We start from the raw sequence: 19971 nt of genomic DNA on the forward strand, positions 1-19971 counted from the left end.
TAAAAGATGGTATGGGAATCTTCTTCCATATTCTATAAAACATAGTAACAGCAATAATAATCAGAATACACTAACTGATCCACTGGGGTGCTGAAGGGGTAATTTTCAAGGTGCTTTTTGTGAACCCCCTGTGGCAGTTGCAAAAGGAAAACTGGATCCTAGCCTGCTATGCCTCTATTCTGACTGCAGAATCTCTTGTTGGAAGTGTTTACTGCCTTGCTGCATTAGCTGTACTACCTTGCAGTCATGCTAGCTTAAAATAATGTTACCTGATGCTCCTGGGGAATCTGAATCTAAGCAGCATTCTTCTAGGTAGTGATTCCCCTGTAAAATCAACTGTTTTGAAGCTTAGTGTAAGCTGAAGCTTTCTGGACTATGATGATCTGTTTCCTGCTGCTGTAGAGAATACTCCTGCCACGATGGCTCCAGTATACTCCTTTCACTGAGTTTTCTGCAGTCTTTGCTGCGCAGTAATAATGCTGCAATGATCACATAAGTATGTGCTAATGTATTTTTTTCCTTTAATTTTTAGGGGACTAGGTTAGCACACTCCTGCTCTTAACCCTGAAGTGCTAGATGTATGTTTTGTCTTGTAGTGCCCAGGCAGCAGGCTGGGTTAATATGCCCCAAATCATCCTGCAGCATTGCAAATCTTCACAGAATCACAGAATGTTAGGGATTGGAAGGGACCTTGAAAGATCATCTAGTCCAATCCCCCTGCCAGGGCAGGAACACCTAGGTGAGGTTACACAGGAAGGCATCCAGGCGGGTTTTGAATGTCTCCAGAGAAGGAGAATCCACAACCCCCCTGGGCAGCCTGTTCCAGTGTTCCGTCACCCTCACTGAGAAGAAGTTTCTTCTCAAATTTAAGTGGAACCTCTTGTGTTCCAGCTTGAACCCGTTACCCCTTGTCTTACTGTTGGTTGTCACCGAGAAGAGCCTGGCTCCATCCTCGTGACACCCACCCTTTATATATTTATAAACATTGATGAGGTCACCCCTCAGTCTCCTCTTCTCCAAGCTCAAGAGACCCAGCTCCCTCAACCTTTCCTCATAAGGGAGATGCTCCACTCCCTTAATCATCTTTGTGGCCCTGCGCTCCAGCAGTTCCCTGTCCTTCTTGAACTGAGGGGCCCAGAACTGGACACAACATCCCAGATGAGGTCTCACCAGGGCAGAGTAGAGGGGAAGGAGAACCTCTCTTGACCTACTAACCACCCCCCTTCTAATACACCCCAGGATGCCATTGGCCTTCTTGGCCACAAGGGCACAGTGCTGTCCACCAGGACCCCCAGGTCCCTTTCCCCTACACTGCTCTCTAATAGGGCATTCCCCAACCTATACTGGAACCTGGGGTTGTTCCTGCCCAGATGCAAGACTCTACATTTTCCCTTGTTATATTTCATTAATTTTTTCCCCGCCCAACTCTCCAGCCTGTCCAGATCTCGCTGGATGGCAGCACAGCCCTCTGGCGTGTCAGCCACTCCTCCCAGCTTGGTGTCATCAGCAAACTTGCTGCTAGTACACTCAATTCCCTCATCCAACTCGTTGGTGAATATATTGAATATTATTGGTCCCAGAACTGACCCTTGAGGCACTCCACTAGATACAGGCCTCCAACCAGACTCCGCCCCATTGAACACAACTCTCTGGCTTCTCTCCTTCAGCCAGTTTGCGGTCCACCTTACTACCCGATTGTCCAGTCCGCACTTCCTCAGTTTTGCCATGAGGATGCTGTGGGAGACGGTGTCAAATGCTTTGCTGAAGTCAAGGTAGACCACATCCACTGCTCTGCCATCGTCAATCCACCTTGTTATGTCTTCATAAAAGGCTATGAGGTTGGTCAAGCACGACTTCCCCTTGGTGAAGCCATGTTGACTGCCCCCGATGACCCTCTTATCCTTGATATGTCTTAAGATGGCACCAAGGATAAGGTGTTCCATCACTTTCCCAGGGATGGAGGTGAGGTTGACCTGTCTATAGTTGCCCGGGTCTTCCTTCTTGCCCTTTTTGAAGACCGGAGTGACATTTGCTTTCCTCCAGTCCTCAGGCACCTCTCCTGTTTCCCAAGACCTGGCAAAGATGATGGAGAGTGGTCCAGCAATGACCTCAGCCAGCTCCCTCAGCACCCGTGGGTGCATCCCATCTGGACCCATGGATTTATGGATGTCCAGATTGCTTAACTGGTCCCTAACCCAGTCCTCATCAACTGAGGCAAACTCCTCCATTGTCCTGACTTCCTCTGGGGCCTCAGGGGTACGGGGCTCCTCAGGACAGCCTCCGGCAGAGTAGACAGAGACAAAGAAGGCATTCAGTAATTCTGTCTTCTCTGTATCTTGTGTCACCAGGGCACCCACCCCATTCATCAGTGGGCCTACATTGCCTCTGGTGTTAGTTTTATCTGCCATGTATTTGAAGAAGCTCTTCCTGTTGTCCTTGACCCCTCTCGCCAGGTTTAACTCTAAGGAGGCCTTAGCTTTCCTAGTTGCCTCCCTACATCCTCTGACAACAGCCTTATATTCTTCCCAAGTGGCCAGCCCCTCCTTCCATGATCTGTAAACCTTCCTCTTCCACTTGAGTTTGCCCAGCAGTTCCCTGTTTAACCACGCAGGTCTCCTGGCTCCCTTCCTTGACTTCCTGCGCGTCGGGATGCACTGATCTTGAGCTTGGTAGAAGCAGTCCCTGAATGTTAACCAACTATCTTGGGCCCCTTTACCTTCTAGCAGCCTTGCCCACGGGATTTCCTCCAGCAATTGTTTGAACAGGCCAAAGTCGGCCCTGCTGAAGTCCAGGGTTGCAATTCTGCTCGGTATTCTGCTCCCACCACAGGAGATTCCGAACTCCACCATCTCATGGTCACTGCAACCAAGGCAGCCCCCCACCTTTACTGCTTCAACCAGACCCTCCTTGTTAGCGAGGACGAGATCCAGCAGCGCACCTCTCCTAGTCGGCTCCTCCACCATTTGTATCAGAAAGTTATCGTCAATGCACTGGAGGAACCTCCTAGACTGAGGCTGGCTGGCTGAGTAGTCCTTCCAGCAAACATCAGGGTAGTTAAAATGCCCCATAACAACCAGAGCCTGTGACTGTGAGGCCACGCTCAGCTGACCGCAGAAGGCCTCATCAACATCCTCACTCTGATCTGGTGGCCTGTAATAGACTCCCACAACGGTGTCACCCCTGCCAGCTGCCCCTTAATTCTCACCCACAGACTCTCAACTTGCTCTTCAACCGCACCTGGACAGTACTCTATACATTGTAGTTGCTCTCTCACATAAAGAGCAACTCCACCACCTCGCCTGGCTGGCCTGTCTTTCCTGAGAAGGACATAGCCATCCATGACCACATTCCAGTCATGTGAGCTGTCCCACCATGTCTCTGTTAATGCCACCAGATCATAATCTCCTGACCGAACGCAGGTTTCGAACTCCTCCTGCTTATTCCCCATGCTGCGCGCATTGGTGTACAGGCATTTCAGGGAGCGAGCCGAGTACACCGATTTCACCCTAGGGGCCTGAGGGGCCCTATTGTAGCTATTGCTCATCTACCACATCTTCCTTCCCACTTCCTTAATTAGGGCCAAGTTACCCTTGCACAGCCTTTGCTTTTCTTTGCAATAGCAAAAGAAATAAGTGAGGCATAAAGGATTTCTTTGGTCCCCTCTGTCTCTTAATCCAATCTGAAACACATGCAAAACTGGCCTTTCCCAAAGCTTTCCTAAGTCTTCACTGACACGTCTCATCACAGCAAGGCTCTTCAGCTTTCATTCTGTCCTTGCCTACAGCTGTTGCTTATCAGAAAACACTTCTGAAGGACAGGAAATTTTGGAGACATAAACATGCCCCATTTTAAAATGTGTATTTTACACTGGCCCTTTGAGCTTTTAATATCTTCTCCTGAAACTGGCAGCAGCATGTTGTAGGTTTGCACATGATCTTTGCAGTGGTACTTGTGGTGGGCTTTATTATAACTTTGGTTTCTGGTCTGTTTATCCAGTGGATAGTCGGAGTAGGAAGCGTTGAGCTACAAAATATAAGTATTGTGTTAGGTCAACGGGTTCTAACTCAGCGGCTGAGATGCACTGATAATATCCCTGCCTATTCATTGTTAATATTCATCTGGTTAGGTTGTCCCCTCCCACATCTCTGATCAGTAGCTTTGATGTATCAGTTTTATTTAGAAAGAATAGCTCCAGTATAATTTTTGTCTGCTCAAGCAGATACTAGTTAATTTTTTAAAAACTGATATCAGGCCTTGTCTGCTAGCATGTAACTATAGGCAGACAGCTGTCTCCTGTTTGAGTATGCAAGGCTTCATATTTTTGTGCATGCTGGGAGAAGACAACTTTAAAACAGAGCAATGAATTAGCTCATTTTGAGGGTGGGAGGGGAAAAAAAGGTTCTGTACAACTTACCTACTTGCTTCAGAACTGGGTTTTCACAAGTCTACCTTGTCAAAAAAGCACCCTTTGCAATTTTTCCACGTTATCCTTAGTGCCTTCTGGTGTAAAACAGATTACCTAATGCGCTCAAAAGGAGCTGATTTTTTTGTTTGGTTTTTTTAACCATGAACTCTCTGGGGAAAAAGTCATATGCAGGAAGCAAAAAGCACACATAGTGTATCGTAGGAGGCAGCTGCTGTTCACCTAGCCAGTAATTTAACGAGTTGCATATGATGATTCATTTAAAAAAAATTTTCTCTGTTTGAGTGTAGTATTGTAAAACCTAAGACACTGCCCTGCATTCATTAGGTGGTGTTACTGTTTGAGCTTCTAACAACTAGGTGTGGGTTTGTTTGTTATTTTTTTTTTTCAAAAAAATGTATCTAATGCTTTTCAATACTGAAATAGCCATTTAAAAATGTATTTCTTAAGGTATTTTTGATGGTGAGAATGTCATACGGAAATTATTAATTCTGCCATTCTTTAAAAAAGCCAAAACCTGACCTTAGGGCAATGGAAGTGGACAGCAGCTGAAGTTCTGCTGGTTTCCCTTGTGCCACTGTTCTCTAGCTTGTGTCTGAGGAGTGCTGCCAGCATGTACTTTTTCCAAGAATGGAATTATGAAATGTTTCCCTCGATATTGTGCAGTTGTTTTAAGGTTTTCTTCTTCTAGGTGTAAAATGGTGGGGTTTTTTTCTGAACCTGGAAAAATAGTGATGTTCTTGGATACAAAGGTGTGGCCACACTGGCTCTCACCAGGTGTGCTGCTGCACAAGAACATCTGGAGAAGGGAGCAGGGACAGCAGGGACATCAGTACTTTCTGTCACAGTCATTGAAATAGAATCTGTTTTATTTTTCAGCACATTGTAATATGCGGAAGCTAACCAATTTTGTTTAAATTAGTCCACTCTGCCGATATCAGTATGAAATTCAACTGCATTGCAAAGGAAAGAAGTGGGATGGCCAAAAGGTGAGGTGGAATGTGACCTACACTGCTACCAAGTAGGTGTCTGTGATACAAACCAGCTCTGTGCTGCGTGTGGTTCTCCCAGCACACCTTGGTGTTCTGGAAGGGTAAGTTTAAGATGTCCACTGTTGGCATTACACAGAATCTACTGCTCTTTAAACAATAACAGCAGCTATTTTGTTAGTGCTGGTTTGGGGATATGTGAGGGAGAAAGTAGAGATTTTTCTAGGAAAAAATGAGGTGGCTTTGTTTGCAAAGCTAGTTAAATGGGATCCCTCTGAGACAATGCCTTCTGTGACAACCATGCAGACAGCTGGCAGCTTTTGAACACCTACTGCTGAACCTTGTTGCTTTTTCTCCTTTTTTTTTTTTTTTTTTTGGTATCTGGTGGCTGCATGTAGCTTGATGTTTCCAGAACTCAAGTGTTACCAAGAGCACATTTGAAAAGGCTGATAAAGAAGTGGTCTCACGTTAAAATCTTGTGCCTCTGCCATGTTCCTTCACTTCCAACTTGGGATTTCTTTTGCTCTCCTGTCTCATCTTTCCACTGTCACTGTAAACAAGCTGTCAGGCTGTGACCAGCACTACAGTGTTCTGTTGGCCAGTTTAACCACCTGTGATCTCAGGCATCAATATCTGTAGAAAGAACAAGTGCATGTTTTGCCCCTCAAATTGGAGACTTGGAAATTTTTTTTTAATCAGCAAAAGTGCTTTTAAAGCTTAATGTTTACAAACTGAAACTGAACACTTTCCTAAGCCAATGTAAATCTTATTTTGGGTATCTACAAAGGGATCTTAGTAAATGTAATTCTGCATGAAAACTGTGCCATTAGCTCTCTGTTTTAACAGTCTTCTAATCCAATAGGTTTGTTAAAAAGCCAAAGCTATTTAAAGCTTTTAATTTCACAAAACAACCCAATTTAGTTTCAAGCTGCCCTTCAGTTTTACCTCAGTTGAACAGCTAGCTGCTATGTGTATTTGACTTAGCTTGACATTTATCAGCTGTCTTCAAACACAGAATTTATGATATTGAAAACAAGTTTCTCTTCTGAGAAATCATGGGGAAGTGGAGAAAACATTATATTTTCAGGCCATGAATGTAATCCACTGACATTCTCATTTACACATCACAGAGAAAGGAATCTAGAGCTTGAACCAAATCAAAGTGACTTTTTTAATCTTCAAGAAAAACCCACAACTGTTGCATCCCATCTGTACCAAAATATGTTTTGATCCAAAACTCAAAGCTCAGGGGACTGCTTTATGTTTACCCTTCCTGCTCCTCTGTATAAGTAAACAGCTCCAATGGTTCATTTGAAAGACTAATAACTACCTCTGTAGAAGAGACTGTTAGTTTTCCAAGAGAAAATGAAGACTTCACAGAGGATGTTTTCTTTTGCTATATAGCAACACGAGTAAAAGTACTAGAAACTGGCCTGCCTGCCATAACGTATAAAAATAAGAAAAAAAAGACACATTGACATTTTCTCATCTTATGTGTTACTAACAAAGCTCACTTGAGATTCAGTACCTTGCTTAAATCATGAAGACATCCATATTTTCAGTCACCTTTATTGATAAAATAAGTTTACTGTACAGTACACAATTCTAGCCATAAATTCTTTTCAAGCCATCTGCATTACAAAAATAACAGGTATGCAATGAAAAATAGTCACTCCACACACTGTGAAGGTTCTTTAAAATCCTAAAGTGATCGGGTCAGGGGAATGACAGGGGAGACATATCAAACGTGAAGACTAGGAGTAGATAAATTAAGTCACATTTTTTTTGATTTACAAAAATAAACACTAATCAAGCATTATTTCATAATAGAGCAACCATAAAGAACTGTCACAGACTAACAACCCTTCTTTGCTGTACAACTCTGGAGATTGTATTTGAAAGACAAACCAGAAACTCAGCCAGGAAGCTGCATTCAGCATTAAATGGATATAAATGCCTCTGATACCAGTCACTGGCTGAAAAGACACTTCTAAAATGAATAATCAACTGAACCCAAAACTTCTTGTAAGTTTGCAATAATGAAACTCCATTAAAAAAAATTGCTTTTGATAAGTCACCAGCTTGCAAGCTACAGTAGGAATGCAAAATCTAAATTAGAGAAGCATTGGCTAAGTTTTACAGATAAAAATAGCAGACAAGTATGTGCTTGAGCTAAAATGTTTTCCGAAAAATTCCCCCCATGTTTAGCAAGTTTGGAAATGGTTAAAACTCTTTTTTCATGCACATGAATGTCCTCAATATATTCTTAAGCCTAGAAAGAAGCCGGGTTCTTTGGAAAGAGAAGTAGCAGTTTATCCATTTATAAAAAAATGCTGTGAAAATTTGGAGAGCTGGATTTATCTGTCCTTTCAACTGCATCTCCTAGCATATGTATTAGTTAATTAAACTAGCACTTACTGTCTCTATTAAACACTCCTTTCCCACCACTTGTTTCTCTTAAAAGCACTATGGGAAGTGGGGCAGCAACAGAACAAAAATATTAAGTTCTCTATCAATGAGTTCACTGGGCCCTGAAAGTTCACCCTTGGACCTGTGGTGCATTTACCCTGAGCCCAGGGAAGCTGTACTGAGTCAAAGGAAGTTGTATTTAAAACTGGCGCACTTCAAAGTGCTTTGCTTAGTTCTTTTTGCATTGCTGCAACTGAAAAATCAAATTTGATTAAATGACAGTTGACTCCAGAGTAGGAGTTCAACTCATTTTGCTAGGTGGGTATTAAACAGTGAAAATATTCAGTTGTGGGTGGTGTTTGTAGATCTACAGTTTTCCATGGTTGAAAGCTTTCACTTGGTTTGAGTATGCATTCCAAGTAAAGAATACACCAAGACACCAGACAAAAAGTGATGATACACAGCAGTACTAGGAATGTTCTTGCTGCCTTGACCAAATACAAGTTTTTTCAGCACCTTTCTACTACAAGCCTATCTTGTGTAGCACTTCGATTGTATCTGCTTATAAGCTGCACTTTGAGCTAGAAAAGCCAATTCCTTTTCACTTTTGCAAGTATTTCAGAATTAAAAGTGAGCAGTCTATTTGTCAGTATAGCGTATTGAAGTTTTTCCTAGTGCAAACATAACATGTACCTGAAACTTAAAAACCTTCTTGATGACTATTGAGTACTTCAAGAAAAATTAGGAGTATTGAATGCAGGCTGCCAACTTTGCCATAGAGCTTCTCCCTCCTTTCCCCAACCACCTTTCTGCTGCTGTTTGGGTGCTTTCAAAGTGCAGTTTTCCAGTCGGGAAGTTTGGGCAGGCAACCAAGAGAAGAAATTGGTGGGACTAATGTGGCTTCTTACCTATAGAGAACTGAGCCTGGTTTTCTCTCTTAAAAGCTAAGGCAGACCGATACTATGCTGCTTGTGTTTCAGAAAGCAATAAGGTGGGAGCAGCTCTTTTATGTATAATTAGTTGGATTTTCAAAACATGAAATAATCTTGCTCAATTTCAAAAAATAAATATTGAACAACTGCAAAAGCATTGCTTATGCTTAAACAATTTGCCTTCTGTTTAAACAGGATACTCTGTGGCTAAATAACAGAAATCCTTAAGTTTTATGCTGCCTATGTACCCTTTCCATGAAACAGGTTTGTAAAGTGAGAATTTTAAAAAAACTTAAAGGGGAAAAAAAATGTAATATGGATCATGCACAAAGCATATTCCTAAGTTACTACTTTTTAGCCAGAGATCAGTCTTTAAATCTTACCTTTATATAATAGGTGCACTGACCGTTTGTATGAGCAATAGTTTATATAAATTGTGTGAAATCTTGTCTTTTTATCTGTAAAATTGCTTCATATAAAAATAATTTGCAATTCAGTAAGTGCATTAATCATCCATTTCCTACTGAAATTAGATGTATGGCAATCTGTCACTAAGCTTTTTGTAGAATACCAATTTAAATTTATTTTGCGCAGTATAAAAGCCACTAAACTGGAGTTTGAGATGCATTAGCCTGCTGGTGCCCTATTCAGTAACAAGTGCTTGACAAGTGACCCCTGATACTCCCTTTTAAAGTGTGCAACTGAAGCTTGTTGACTTCCAGAGTCTTCAGCTTTTCCTCAGGCTCAGATCACTGCTTGTTACTAATCCTGACAGAGATGTACTCTCTGATGCATCTTCTTTCTTGAGGTTCAGGAATGATTCTCTAGTTATTTGTAGAATTTCTCGCAAGCCTTTGTTTTCTTGCTATAACCAGGGAAAGAAAAAGCATTTAATAGAACTCCAGAAAGAAGTCAAAATAACTACCTTAATAATCTCCCCTCTCCTCTATTCCAAATATATGTGTAAGGATTAAAATACTGTTTTGCAGTTAGGCAGAGCCATGTTATCTTCTAAAATTAAGTTTCTGACTCTCTTGCTCTCTTGAATGGGCATTAGCATAAAAAAAAGCTCAAAACACAAAGATGGGTAAGAAAAGGGTAATTAAGTTCAAAAGTTGCATTTAAAAACCCCTCCCATTCTTTCCACAAAGACTGTCCCATAATGAAATGCTGTGCTAGCACTTAATCAAAGAGCAATAGTGTTGACCCTCCAATGACGAGCAAATGATAATCCTCCCAAAAGCACAAAATTATTATTAAAAAATATATATTTAAAAACCAAAGGTGTGGGTATTATTATTTGCATCCTAGTGTCTTATTAGGATGAATTAGTATTTTTTTCCTACCTTTTTGCTATACTCACAGAGATTCCAAAAAAACCAGAAAGCTTAAACCAGTATATAAATACAAATTTCTGGTGATAAAGTATCACCTATGCAAGACTTCAGAGTGAGCTGTAGCGGGGAAAACAGTATGGTCCACCCAACAAGGAAAGTGCAACAAAATAGCAATGTGACTGATACAGTAACTCAATAGAAATCATAGTGGTAACATTTACTCCATTGCTACTTGTGCTATTGCTATTTTGATTTCATACTTACTTCAAGCTGAATGATCCGTTCCTGCTCTTTACAGCCATGCTTTTCATCAATTTCAATGGCTTTTCTCATTACTGCTGCCATTTCTGTAATTTGGTCTACATGCACTTGCAACTCCTAAGACATAAAAATTAAATAATGACAGCTTTAGGAATATATTTTTTGCATTATTAATAACAAGCAAAGCATTAAATGTGCGTTTTGAGTGCTGTATCACTTAATAAAAATGTGAACACAGGCCTAAATTTGAGAAAACAAGTTCTCTATAACTTCACAGCATGAGCGGCCACTGTGGTCCTGTTTACTTAAAGAAATCTGGTTTGCCATACAGTGATCCTTTTATTAGAATTTTATATCCATAATAACTATGTCTTCCATATGGCTACAAGTTAGCCATGTGCTTGCTCTGACAAGGTCTCTCCCTGTGTTCTAGGAGTTGATGTATATAATTTTGGACTCCTCTAAGAGCAGCAGCGTATGTGACCTTTTTTCCCTTAGTTTGAAACCTGATCCCAAGTCCAGTACAGCCAGTACCAGCCCACGGGTAGGTGTTTATCCCTCAAAAAGCCCAGGTGAAGTGGTCATCCTTACTGTGTCATATATTAGGAAACTCAGATCTGTCCTTTGCTTTTTTTGGATACTTCTGCTTGAATCCACTTCCAATTACAGCTTATCTAGGATCTGTACTTCACAGGTCCTTGTCCTTGCTGAATTATGAAAAAAAACTTTTGTGTCCTGACCTCTTTGTGACCATTCACTGATGCTGGTGTGGTACTGCCCTATTATAAATAACTACCACATTTCAGTGAAAGATTCAAGAAGGAAGAAAAAGAGAGCAGTAGTTTTGTTTGCTCTTGTCCCATTCCACTGCTAGGAGTGGGATGACAGGCATAACAGCCTTTGCAAGGAAGCCAGATTTTAGAGAAATCTTCACTGTTTGCAGAGAAGTGATCTCTTACCTGGACCTTGGTGGTTCAGGTGATGGTTTATTTTCTCGACAGCCAACGAACCAGCAAGAAGTGCTTAAAGGGTCACTACTTCATTTTCCCTGCAGATCTAGATAAAGAGCCTATGCCTTTGGTATTCATTGCTGATCAGTTAAGCCAAATATTTTAATGGTATTTCCAGAAGCTTTTATTTTCCGTTGTCTTTTTCTCAACTTGCCTTTTACTCCAACTCTACTATCATGCCATCCTACCCTTTGGACAAAATTCATAACAGTTACTAACTAATATCAGGAAAAGCTGAACAGTGGGACTGAAATGAAGAACAGTGGAGGCTCAAGCTAAATCCTCCCTTTAAATGATGAATTTGACCGGAGGTCCCTACATCTAGTGGATGCCCAGTTTTCCTTTAAACTACCAGAAGTGATTAAACTATAAGTTATAGTTCAGCTGTTTACTAATGAAATGCCCGCTCACAGGAGCAAGGTAGAATTTGCTGCAAATCTTTATTTTCTTCTTGGTTTCCAGTTGAAGGTGATTAAGTGAAACATTCCTTCAATGAAAAACTAAATTTAGCTTGAAATGAAGCTGTGATCTGTGGTAAAAGGAGGAGTTGGCAAGGATGTACCTTTAAGAAGGACTGGGAAGAAATTAGTGGTTTTTAGATATACTACCGCTGTCCTCTCTACTTCCTATTTTGCCTGCTTATGTGGCCTCTTCATCAATATTATTTATGGCCTGTTCCAAGGTCATTAATGTTACAGCAGATGCTAACACAAAACTCTAATGTTCTACTCTGGAAGGCAGATACATAAAACCTGGATGCTGTAATATTAAAGAATGCAATGAAAGCGATTCTTTAGGAAGATAGCCTCAAACATCTACTAACACTGTTTATATCTCTCTCCTTTTGTTTGCCATACATTGTCTTTTTCCTCTGAAGATTAAAAACAACCACCAAACAAACAAAACACCACACTGGTTTTTAGGTCTTGTTTCATCTAGAATTCGAACAGCACACTTAGATCAGGGTCATTACTACCAACACACAATATTCTCTTGCATACAACACTGCTAAAAGAAATTGGTTTTCTATTTAAATGAGGTGCTTTTTGATTGCAGAAATCAATGACTTTGCAACAATCTTTGTAAATAGACACTTAAGTTAATAGCTGCCACTTGAGGGAACAGCAATTACTGGTAACAACTAGATTAATTCCTTAGGCATGATGGATTTTTTATTTAACAGGAAAGAAGTATTTAAAGACTGCTTCAAGATTGTTCAGTCTTATTGAATGTGAAGGCTGATCAGTAGAATAAATAGTGAAATTCCAAAAATCCTAAGTGTCAGGCTAAGGGTGATAAATCCTCTTCATCCGGCATTCTTGTGGAATCAGATTTAGCCAAAATGTTCAAGTTTAAATCTCCTGTTCAAATAATACTGTTCAGTTTGGGGTTTTTTTAAACCCCAAGCTTTTAATGCATAGAAGTGCTCCTAAATGAAGTTTCACAGTCAGGACAGATATAATTTTACCCTCTTGTCTCGATATTCTTGAAGCTGTAAGATATACTATATGTTAAGGTAACTTCTTTTGAAAAGAATGTATACTTATAGGGTTTTTTTTTTTTAGGAGTTTATGTTAAAGATATACTTCTAATCCAGTAAATTCTTGCATACCAATCTAAGTAGCCCTATTGAAATCAATAGCACTAGTTACATACCTGTGATTTTTTTTTTTTTTAAGGAGGTAACTAAAGATCAAATTCTTAAACTTTGTTTTCATAGTATGTGGACTCTAACTCTGCTTTGCAGACTCAGCTTGTTGAGGTCAAATATTATTAAACACTGTTCTCTGATAATGTTTCATATAAAATGTAATATAATACTTTGTTAGAAAGCTCCTGTTTAGATCTGTTAGTGACCTAGAATTGTGAATTTTCCTGAAAATACACTAAAAAACCTAAAGTATGTATTAATGCTAAGGCTAATATATGGTTTTCCATATATTAGCCTTAAATGAAGCCGCTGAATACTCATATATACCTCATTATAGCTTACAAAAATGTTGCCAGATGGCACTTTGCTTTTCTAGTTTTCAAAAACTGTGAAGCACACCAAATACCAGCAACTTTCACCACCCTTCAAGCATCTTGATGCTGCCCTGGATTCTACTTAGCAATCCTGATCAGTACTGAGATCTATGGGCATTTGGAAGTATAATAGGGCAGTTGCCTTAAAGACCTAGGCAAAACAAAAGTAAATTAAATAGATACAGTAATGAAATGCTACTTGATAAGACCTTAAATAAATCAGAAGCTGGTAAGGTTGACTTACTAGACTAATCAAGTTTCCTGTTTGCATTTCATGGACTGGATTACAAAAATTAGGACTTGTTAGTACAATGGTACAGAAACTGAAACAAAGTAAGCTTTCAACTGATCCACTACAAAATAACTGAAGTGTTAAAAAAAAAGAAGGCAAAAGAACAGTGAAGTTATTACCTTGGAATGTTGCTCTTTTAACTTTGTTATTATACTTGGATCATCCTTTTTGCTTGCCATTAGCAACCTAAACATCTGTTCTCTGTACTTGCTCATTATGAGTTCCAAAGCAGACTGATGTTCTTCAAGAGATGTGCGTAGTTCTATCAACATAATTTTAAATTCAGTTAAAGTTTAACAGAGAAGAACGGAAACAAAACGCAAAAGTACTTCAGCTTGAGAAAACCAAAATAAGCCCTTAATCAAGTGTCCCCTCTCCTTGCACTATAAAATCTACGCAAGCTCTGCAAACGTCTTCAGTGGTGACTGCCCTGGGAGAATTCTTGTTCAGTCATAAACAGGAGGTCTTCTATTAATATGACTTCATATTCAGTCCCTTTAGCTGATATAAGCCACCTTGAGTGTAGCTGAGGAGCTTTACTCCAGCCACTAAAAGCAACACTGTATAAAAACTGGAAAGATGTTTTAATCCGCAGCTTAGTAAAAGAAGAGTTAAAAAACGCTTGTTCAAAATATACTAAGTCAAAGGACAAATAACTCCTGAGATAAGACAATATTCATACAAATCAAGATACTTAACTCCTTTGCTGAATACAACTGTTAGAATACCTACGGCACTCCAGGAAGAACAGTATATTCGCAGTGCACAGAATTCCAGAAGGAATTATACTACTGCACTTACACTACAACTTGTCCTGACTGCTGCTAAATTAATTATTTTTAGCAGTAGGAAAACACATTTCCAAATAGATACCCATACCGTAGAAGTAAATTATGTCTAACTCCTCACTTGCGCTGAACATTAGATAAGGACTGAAAAAGTAATCTTCCACAGTTCTCTCTTTTTGTTAATCACAGTCCCGGTGGCTGGACATTACAATTCTTTATTAGATTGCATTATGATCAGTTAGACTGATCAACTGAGATTAGAAGAAAAAAATTCTTCTACAACAATTTTTTGAGAATAGCTCAACAGTAAAAGTCTGATTCCAGTGGCACAGTCTTGAACCTGTAAAGGATAGAATATTCATGTTTTACCTTTATTTTCCTGTTGCAATTCCCTAATCTGTCTGTTTTCTTGTTGGATACCCATCACTAATGTAGACCGAGGACGATGTCTTGCTACTTCATTGAGCTCTTGAATTTCTTCTTGGTACTAGTTATTAAAACAAAAAACAGACAAACAAATTTGAGTAACCAAAGGCAAGCATTACTCAGCAAGTCACAAAGGTCCAGTTCTCATGTCAAAGTTTGTAACCAGCAAGATAATGCTTGTTTTTAAATAATAATATCAAATAAACACACTCTTCTGAAGGTGTTGCTAACATACTGCCCTTTAGAGAGACAAAAGTATCGCCTCTGTTTTTAAACAATTTTCATACCTCAGGTGTGTGTAGTGGGCATTATCTAACCTTCAATTAATACAGGTCAAATTCACCATCAAGTATTTTAAAACTGATACACATATGGTAAAGAAAAACTATGAGGTATTAACCTCTAGATATTTACTGTGGCTTCCCAATACCTTAAACCACAAGGTTGTATGGGTACAAGTCACATGGACCTGAATAAATGGATCCTGACTCTCAACAAATAGGTAAATTTAACACTCTTGAGCTGAAGTTATTGTCTGCATGACTAGTTTTACAGGGATGAAGCACACGCAGGGTTTTATTATTTTATAGGCCCATTAACACATCTTGCATTCTATTAAAATGACAAGATGAACTCCTATACGGAAAAATCAATAGACACCTTTATGGTTTTCAAGAAGTTCTCTGGTGAAAGTCATGCTCAGCCTAAAACAATGCCTTGAATAGCTTAACATCAGAGTGGAAATAATCACAAATAAGCTTGAGAGGCTGCTTTGAAACAAAAGGAGATTGTGAAAAGTGTTCTGAACAGAAGCAAGCATGACAGGGCCTCTGTATGACTACATGCGCTTCCTGAAATTAGTAAGGCAAGTAGTATTTCACAGAGAGCAAAACACAAGGCATCACACAATGGTTTGTAAGACACCAACTCCATTTCTACCAGTGTTCTTCAAATAAGTGGTAGTTTTCAATATTTAAGCCAGAGTAATCCAGAAAATGTCTTCGTAGGATCAGTCTAAACATATAAACAACCTATTTTTAGACCACGGTCACACCTATAATGAAAATAATTAGTATGGTATTAAAGGATTAACCAAATAACATACTGATACTACATTGTATAGTAGCACACGAAAATTATTTTAAATTATGTGTTTCCAAGTTCTTCTTTTAATGGAGTAAGTAAAGGTGGAAAACAAACCTGTTTCATTGCTTCAACCCGCTTGTTAAGAGCTGTAGTCTGTTCAATAAGAGCTTCTGCTGCGTTGTCATGTTCCCTTAGCCGTTCCACCAGCGCTTTCGCATCTGCTAAGGCTTTTTCAATTGTGCAACTCATTTCTAAAGATTAGAAATGTATTATTTTCACAACACCACCTGTTTGCTATACAGATAACAGCTATCTATGTGATGTATATATCTATATTTAAGTCTAAAACTTTCCCTTGGGAACATCCAGACATTTTGTTGTCTTTTAGAAGTAAGGAAATCTATATATCTTAAGAACACCCTAAAGTCTGCCTTTGCTTTTCCTACTTTGTAATTGCTGTTGAGACCATATGTCAGAGCAAGGAAATAAAAGCAAACATATGGAACCTGAGCAGTGCATGTCCTTCTGTAAGTAGCAGAGGGAAAAAAAAAATTTACATTAACTATTTCATTTTTCAATATACATTTTTTCTAATGTGCCCTCCTACCAGTCAGATATACTTCAAGATATTTGAGAAGTATAAATCCAGCACAAAAGAGAATGCCAGAGGACTACAGTGGGCTGGAAGATTTTGGCAAATTAAATCAGCAGAGAAGGAACAGCTCAAACTGACAGAGCTGAGGAAATTCCTCAGGGAAAATTCAGAAGGCCAAAGGCTTGTGTGTTCTTTGTGTCTATAAGTGAACACAAACATCAGAGCATGGAACGAAATTGCAAAATTTTCAACAGGATAGAGAAAGATAGCAACTTCGCTAAGAAAAAGAACCAACTGCATAGTTAAAATACCAGCCATCTGATTGCAGCACTTGTTAGCAGAAATTACCTATTGCTATACTTAGGAAATGCTTGTACATGTTACTATACATAGAATTTTTTCATACTCATTCTTGAGATGTTGTTTCAAGGCTGAGGTTTTCAGTCTAAGTTTTTGTTTTCTTTTAAGAAACCTTGCATTTCTTCTACTGAAAAGGAAATTACTTAAACTCCTTGAACAGTTCTTCTGCGATCAGAGAGCAACGATGGAGGCTTTTTAGTTATGGGCCTTATTAATATGAGGCTTGATATTTGTTTCAGGAAACTTTCTAGGGTAACACAACAATCAACTAAATCAATTTCATAGCCAGGCCATTTGCTAAAGGAGAGATTTTTGTAAGCGTAAAAGGTCAGTGAGCCTTTCCTGAGATACAGGAAAAAGATTTGCTCCAACTTAATTTTCCAACTTTCTTAGGCAACTTGGCAAAGCACTGCCAAGCTTAAACAAATCCTCATGTTTTCCCCAGCTGATGTTTTCACACTGTCCCAGGTAAGTAACAGAAGTAAGGATATTTCAAACACCAGAAATTCCAGCAGTCCCCTCAAAACACTTACAAACCTGCCCTCATGCATTAAGGTGGGGGAAAACTAAGCAAGGCAGCAGCAGAGTTTGGAATGTTTCCTATACACCTTTATAATGTTAATTGTTTCCTGTTTATCAGCCAGAGTTTTCATTTTAACTTCAATATGATGTATACGTGTATTTGAGGTATCAAGTAAAGTTCTTCAGCAGGCTGGTGTGTTATCACAGGTAGTTAATTTATTCACTCTGGTTTAGCAGTTCGAGCTTTTTTTAATATTATGTAGATAGGGATCATCCTACAGTGTTTTTAAAGATCTGCTTTTCTTGCTCCTCATTTCGCCTTCCAATTCTGGTCTCATGTTCTTACTGGACTACAAAAATGTCACAGACAAAAGATCACCTTGCACACTAGCTGGCTAAACTGTTACAGAAATTGATTTAATCAGATCCATATTTAAGGAGAATTCAAAGAGCAGTCTTTAACTCGATTCATGGGTCATGAATTCTCTAGGCAGCACAAACAAAGCCTCTCAAGCCTCTCCACGAGCTTGGAATACATTTGACATTCAGACTATAATGCAGTTAACACCTCTGATAATTTGTATGCATCAAAATAAATTTTTAAACACGGTATGTATTCATCCTCCCATGCACTTTCTCATTTTGACTCAACCCAACTACTCAAGATAAAATGAAACTAGTTTGTAACAAAGCCACTTGTGTTCTTTTTCACAGCAAATGAGTTGGGGAAGACACATGTTGCAGCTTGTGTGGAACATGGCTGCGCAAATCAGCACTGACTGTCCACTGGCACCTGCAGCACCTTCATTGAGCAGGCCAGAGGCCATCTCATATTTTCAGGTAGGATTTATACCTCAAAGAGGACAATCATTATTTGTACCATGGTAACTCATAGTAGCTCCAGATCCTAACTAGGATTACTTTGGGCAAGACACTGGCCCTAATCCTTGGAATTTAAAATTCTCTCTAGTTGCTTGTCTGGCTACCCATGAAAAACAAAACTTTCGTCTTATTCTAAAAGAGATCTAAATCTTTGAGTTAACCTGGCCATTTAGACGGAAAACCCCAATTAATCAAATATAATTCATTTAAGCAAATTATTGTTGTATATTAATCCTTTTTATGAGCATGAGGACTATAGTAGCTAAAACTTAATGATTCCTGAACTCTACCCTACAAGAGATGCCCTGTTGCAAATGTATTTGTTACACTGCAATCTAATCAACAGGGTCAACAGGTAGCAAGAGCGACAACTCAAACAACATACCTATACTGCTATTAAACATTCATTTTCTGTCACTTCCTGCTCTTTACTAATTGCTTTCATTATAAAATTTGGCTGCCTTTAAAAAAAAAAAAAAACAACAACACACACCCCAAAGAACAAAGATTTTCGTGCAAATATAGCCTTCCTCTAGTTTTCTGTCTCTTCTTTCTTTTATATTCTTACTGAAAACTACCTTCCCCATACCTTAACGCTCTGGGTTTTTTTTTTTTTTCCAGCTCCACAGTTACCACAGTTTTGCAACGCCGAAACCACGCTGCGGTTTCTGAGAGACTTTTAGGCTGGGTGCAAACGTCCCTGAGCACCCTCCGTGTAGGAAGAGAGTCCCACGGGCTGAGCAGGCGCCACCACCACCCAGCAAACAATGAGCCTCCCACAGCAAGCGGGCCCAGCCCGCGAACGGTGCCGCCGCCGCAGCCCGGTCACACGCGGAGCAGACCTGCGGTTGCCCCGCGGATCGAGGCGGGAAGGAGGAGAGGGGGAGTGTCGCCGCCTCCCCACCCCCGTCGCCACCGCGAGAACGGATGCTGAGGCACGCCAGTCAGGACTGTCGCGACACCGGCACCTGCCGTGACACGGCGGGCACGGAAGGGCCGATGAAGGCTCCCTCGCCGAAAACGAGCGGCGGGACGCGCCCCGGCCCGCCCCAGCCGGCAGTGCTAAAGGGGTGGGGGGGGCTCCTCCTGCTCCCTCGCACCCCTCGTGGCGTCACGGCCCACGGGCTCCTCGCGCGCCCCACCGCGAGCCCGTTGGGCTCCCAACCGCCCGGCAGCAACGGCATCTGCACCCTCTCCCCTCCACCCCGCGCCGGGCTGTCCGCGAACGCCCTTTCCCCGCCTCACGCCACTCACTCATGACCGGAGGCTCCGGCGGCGCCGGGGATGAAGCCCCGACCGGCCCGCCCCGCTGTCAAATGGCGGCGGGCCGCAGGGGAAGCGGAGGAGGGCCGGGGGAGGTGCGTCCCCGCCAGTGGGCGGGGTGAGGGGAGGCGAGGCGAGAGCGGCGGCGCTACCTGCCAGCGGCACCGGGCCGGCGGGCGCCCGCCGCTCTCGCGAGAGGACACCGCGTCCCCGCCGCTTCTCCCAGCTCTCGCGAGAAACGCCGCCCCGCCTCCCGTCTCTTCTCCTCGCTCCGTATTGGCTCCCTCTGACACGAGAGGCCCACCCCTCCGCCGCCCGCCTCCCTCAGCGCCCCCTCTAGCATCTCGCGAGACCGCCGCCTCGGGCTCCTC

The 19971-nt window shown here is 41.0% G+C and overlaps 1 protein-coding gene across 1 annotated transcript; it reads right to left on the reverse strand.

Moving 5' to 3' along the window:
• Positions 1–6965: 6965 nt before the first annotated feature.
• Positions 6966–19784, reverse strand: FGFR1OP2 (FGFR1 oncogene partner 2). Its single transcript, XM_065639489.1, has 6 exons — positions 19592–19784; positions 16093–16229; positions 14836–14953; positions 13798–13940; positions 10355–10468; positions 6966–9618 (listed from the first exon to the last, which is right to left on the reverse strand). Exons 1-6 carry the CDS (start codon positions 19593–19595, stop codon positions 9481–9483), a joined length of 654 nt encoding a protein of 217 aa, XP_065495561.1. The 5' UTR covers positions 19596–19784; the 3' UTR covers positions 6966–9480.
• Between the last annotated feature and the right edge of the window lie 187 nt (positions 19785–19971).

Source organism: Caloenas nicobarica, chromosome 1, assembly GCF_036013445.1.
Source record: "Caloenas nicobarica isolate bCalNic1 chromosome 1, bCalNic1.hap1, whole genome shotgun sequence".
Taxonomy (NCBI): Eukaryota; Metazoa; Chordata; class Aves; order Columbiformes; family Columbidae; genus Caloenas; species Caloenas nicobarica.

Excerpts from the sequence above, each read along its gene's own strand:
- FGFR1OP2 (XM_065639489.1), bottom strand. Across the intron at positions 13,941-14,835 it reads ATTGCAACAGGAAAATAAAG|AACTACGCACATCTCTTGAA; the intron begins GTAAAACATGAA and ends TTATGTTGATAG. Across the intron at positions 10,469-13,797 it reads TAAAAGAGCAACATTCCAAG|GAGTTGCAAGTGCATGTAGA; the intron begins GTAATAACTTCA and ends TTTATGTCTTAG.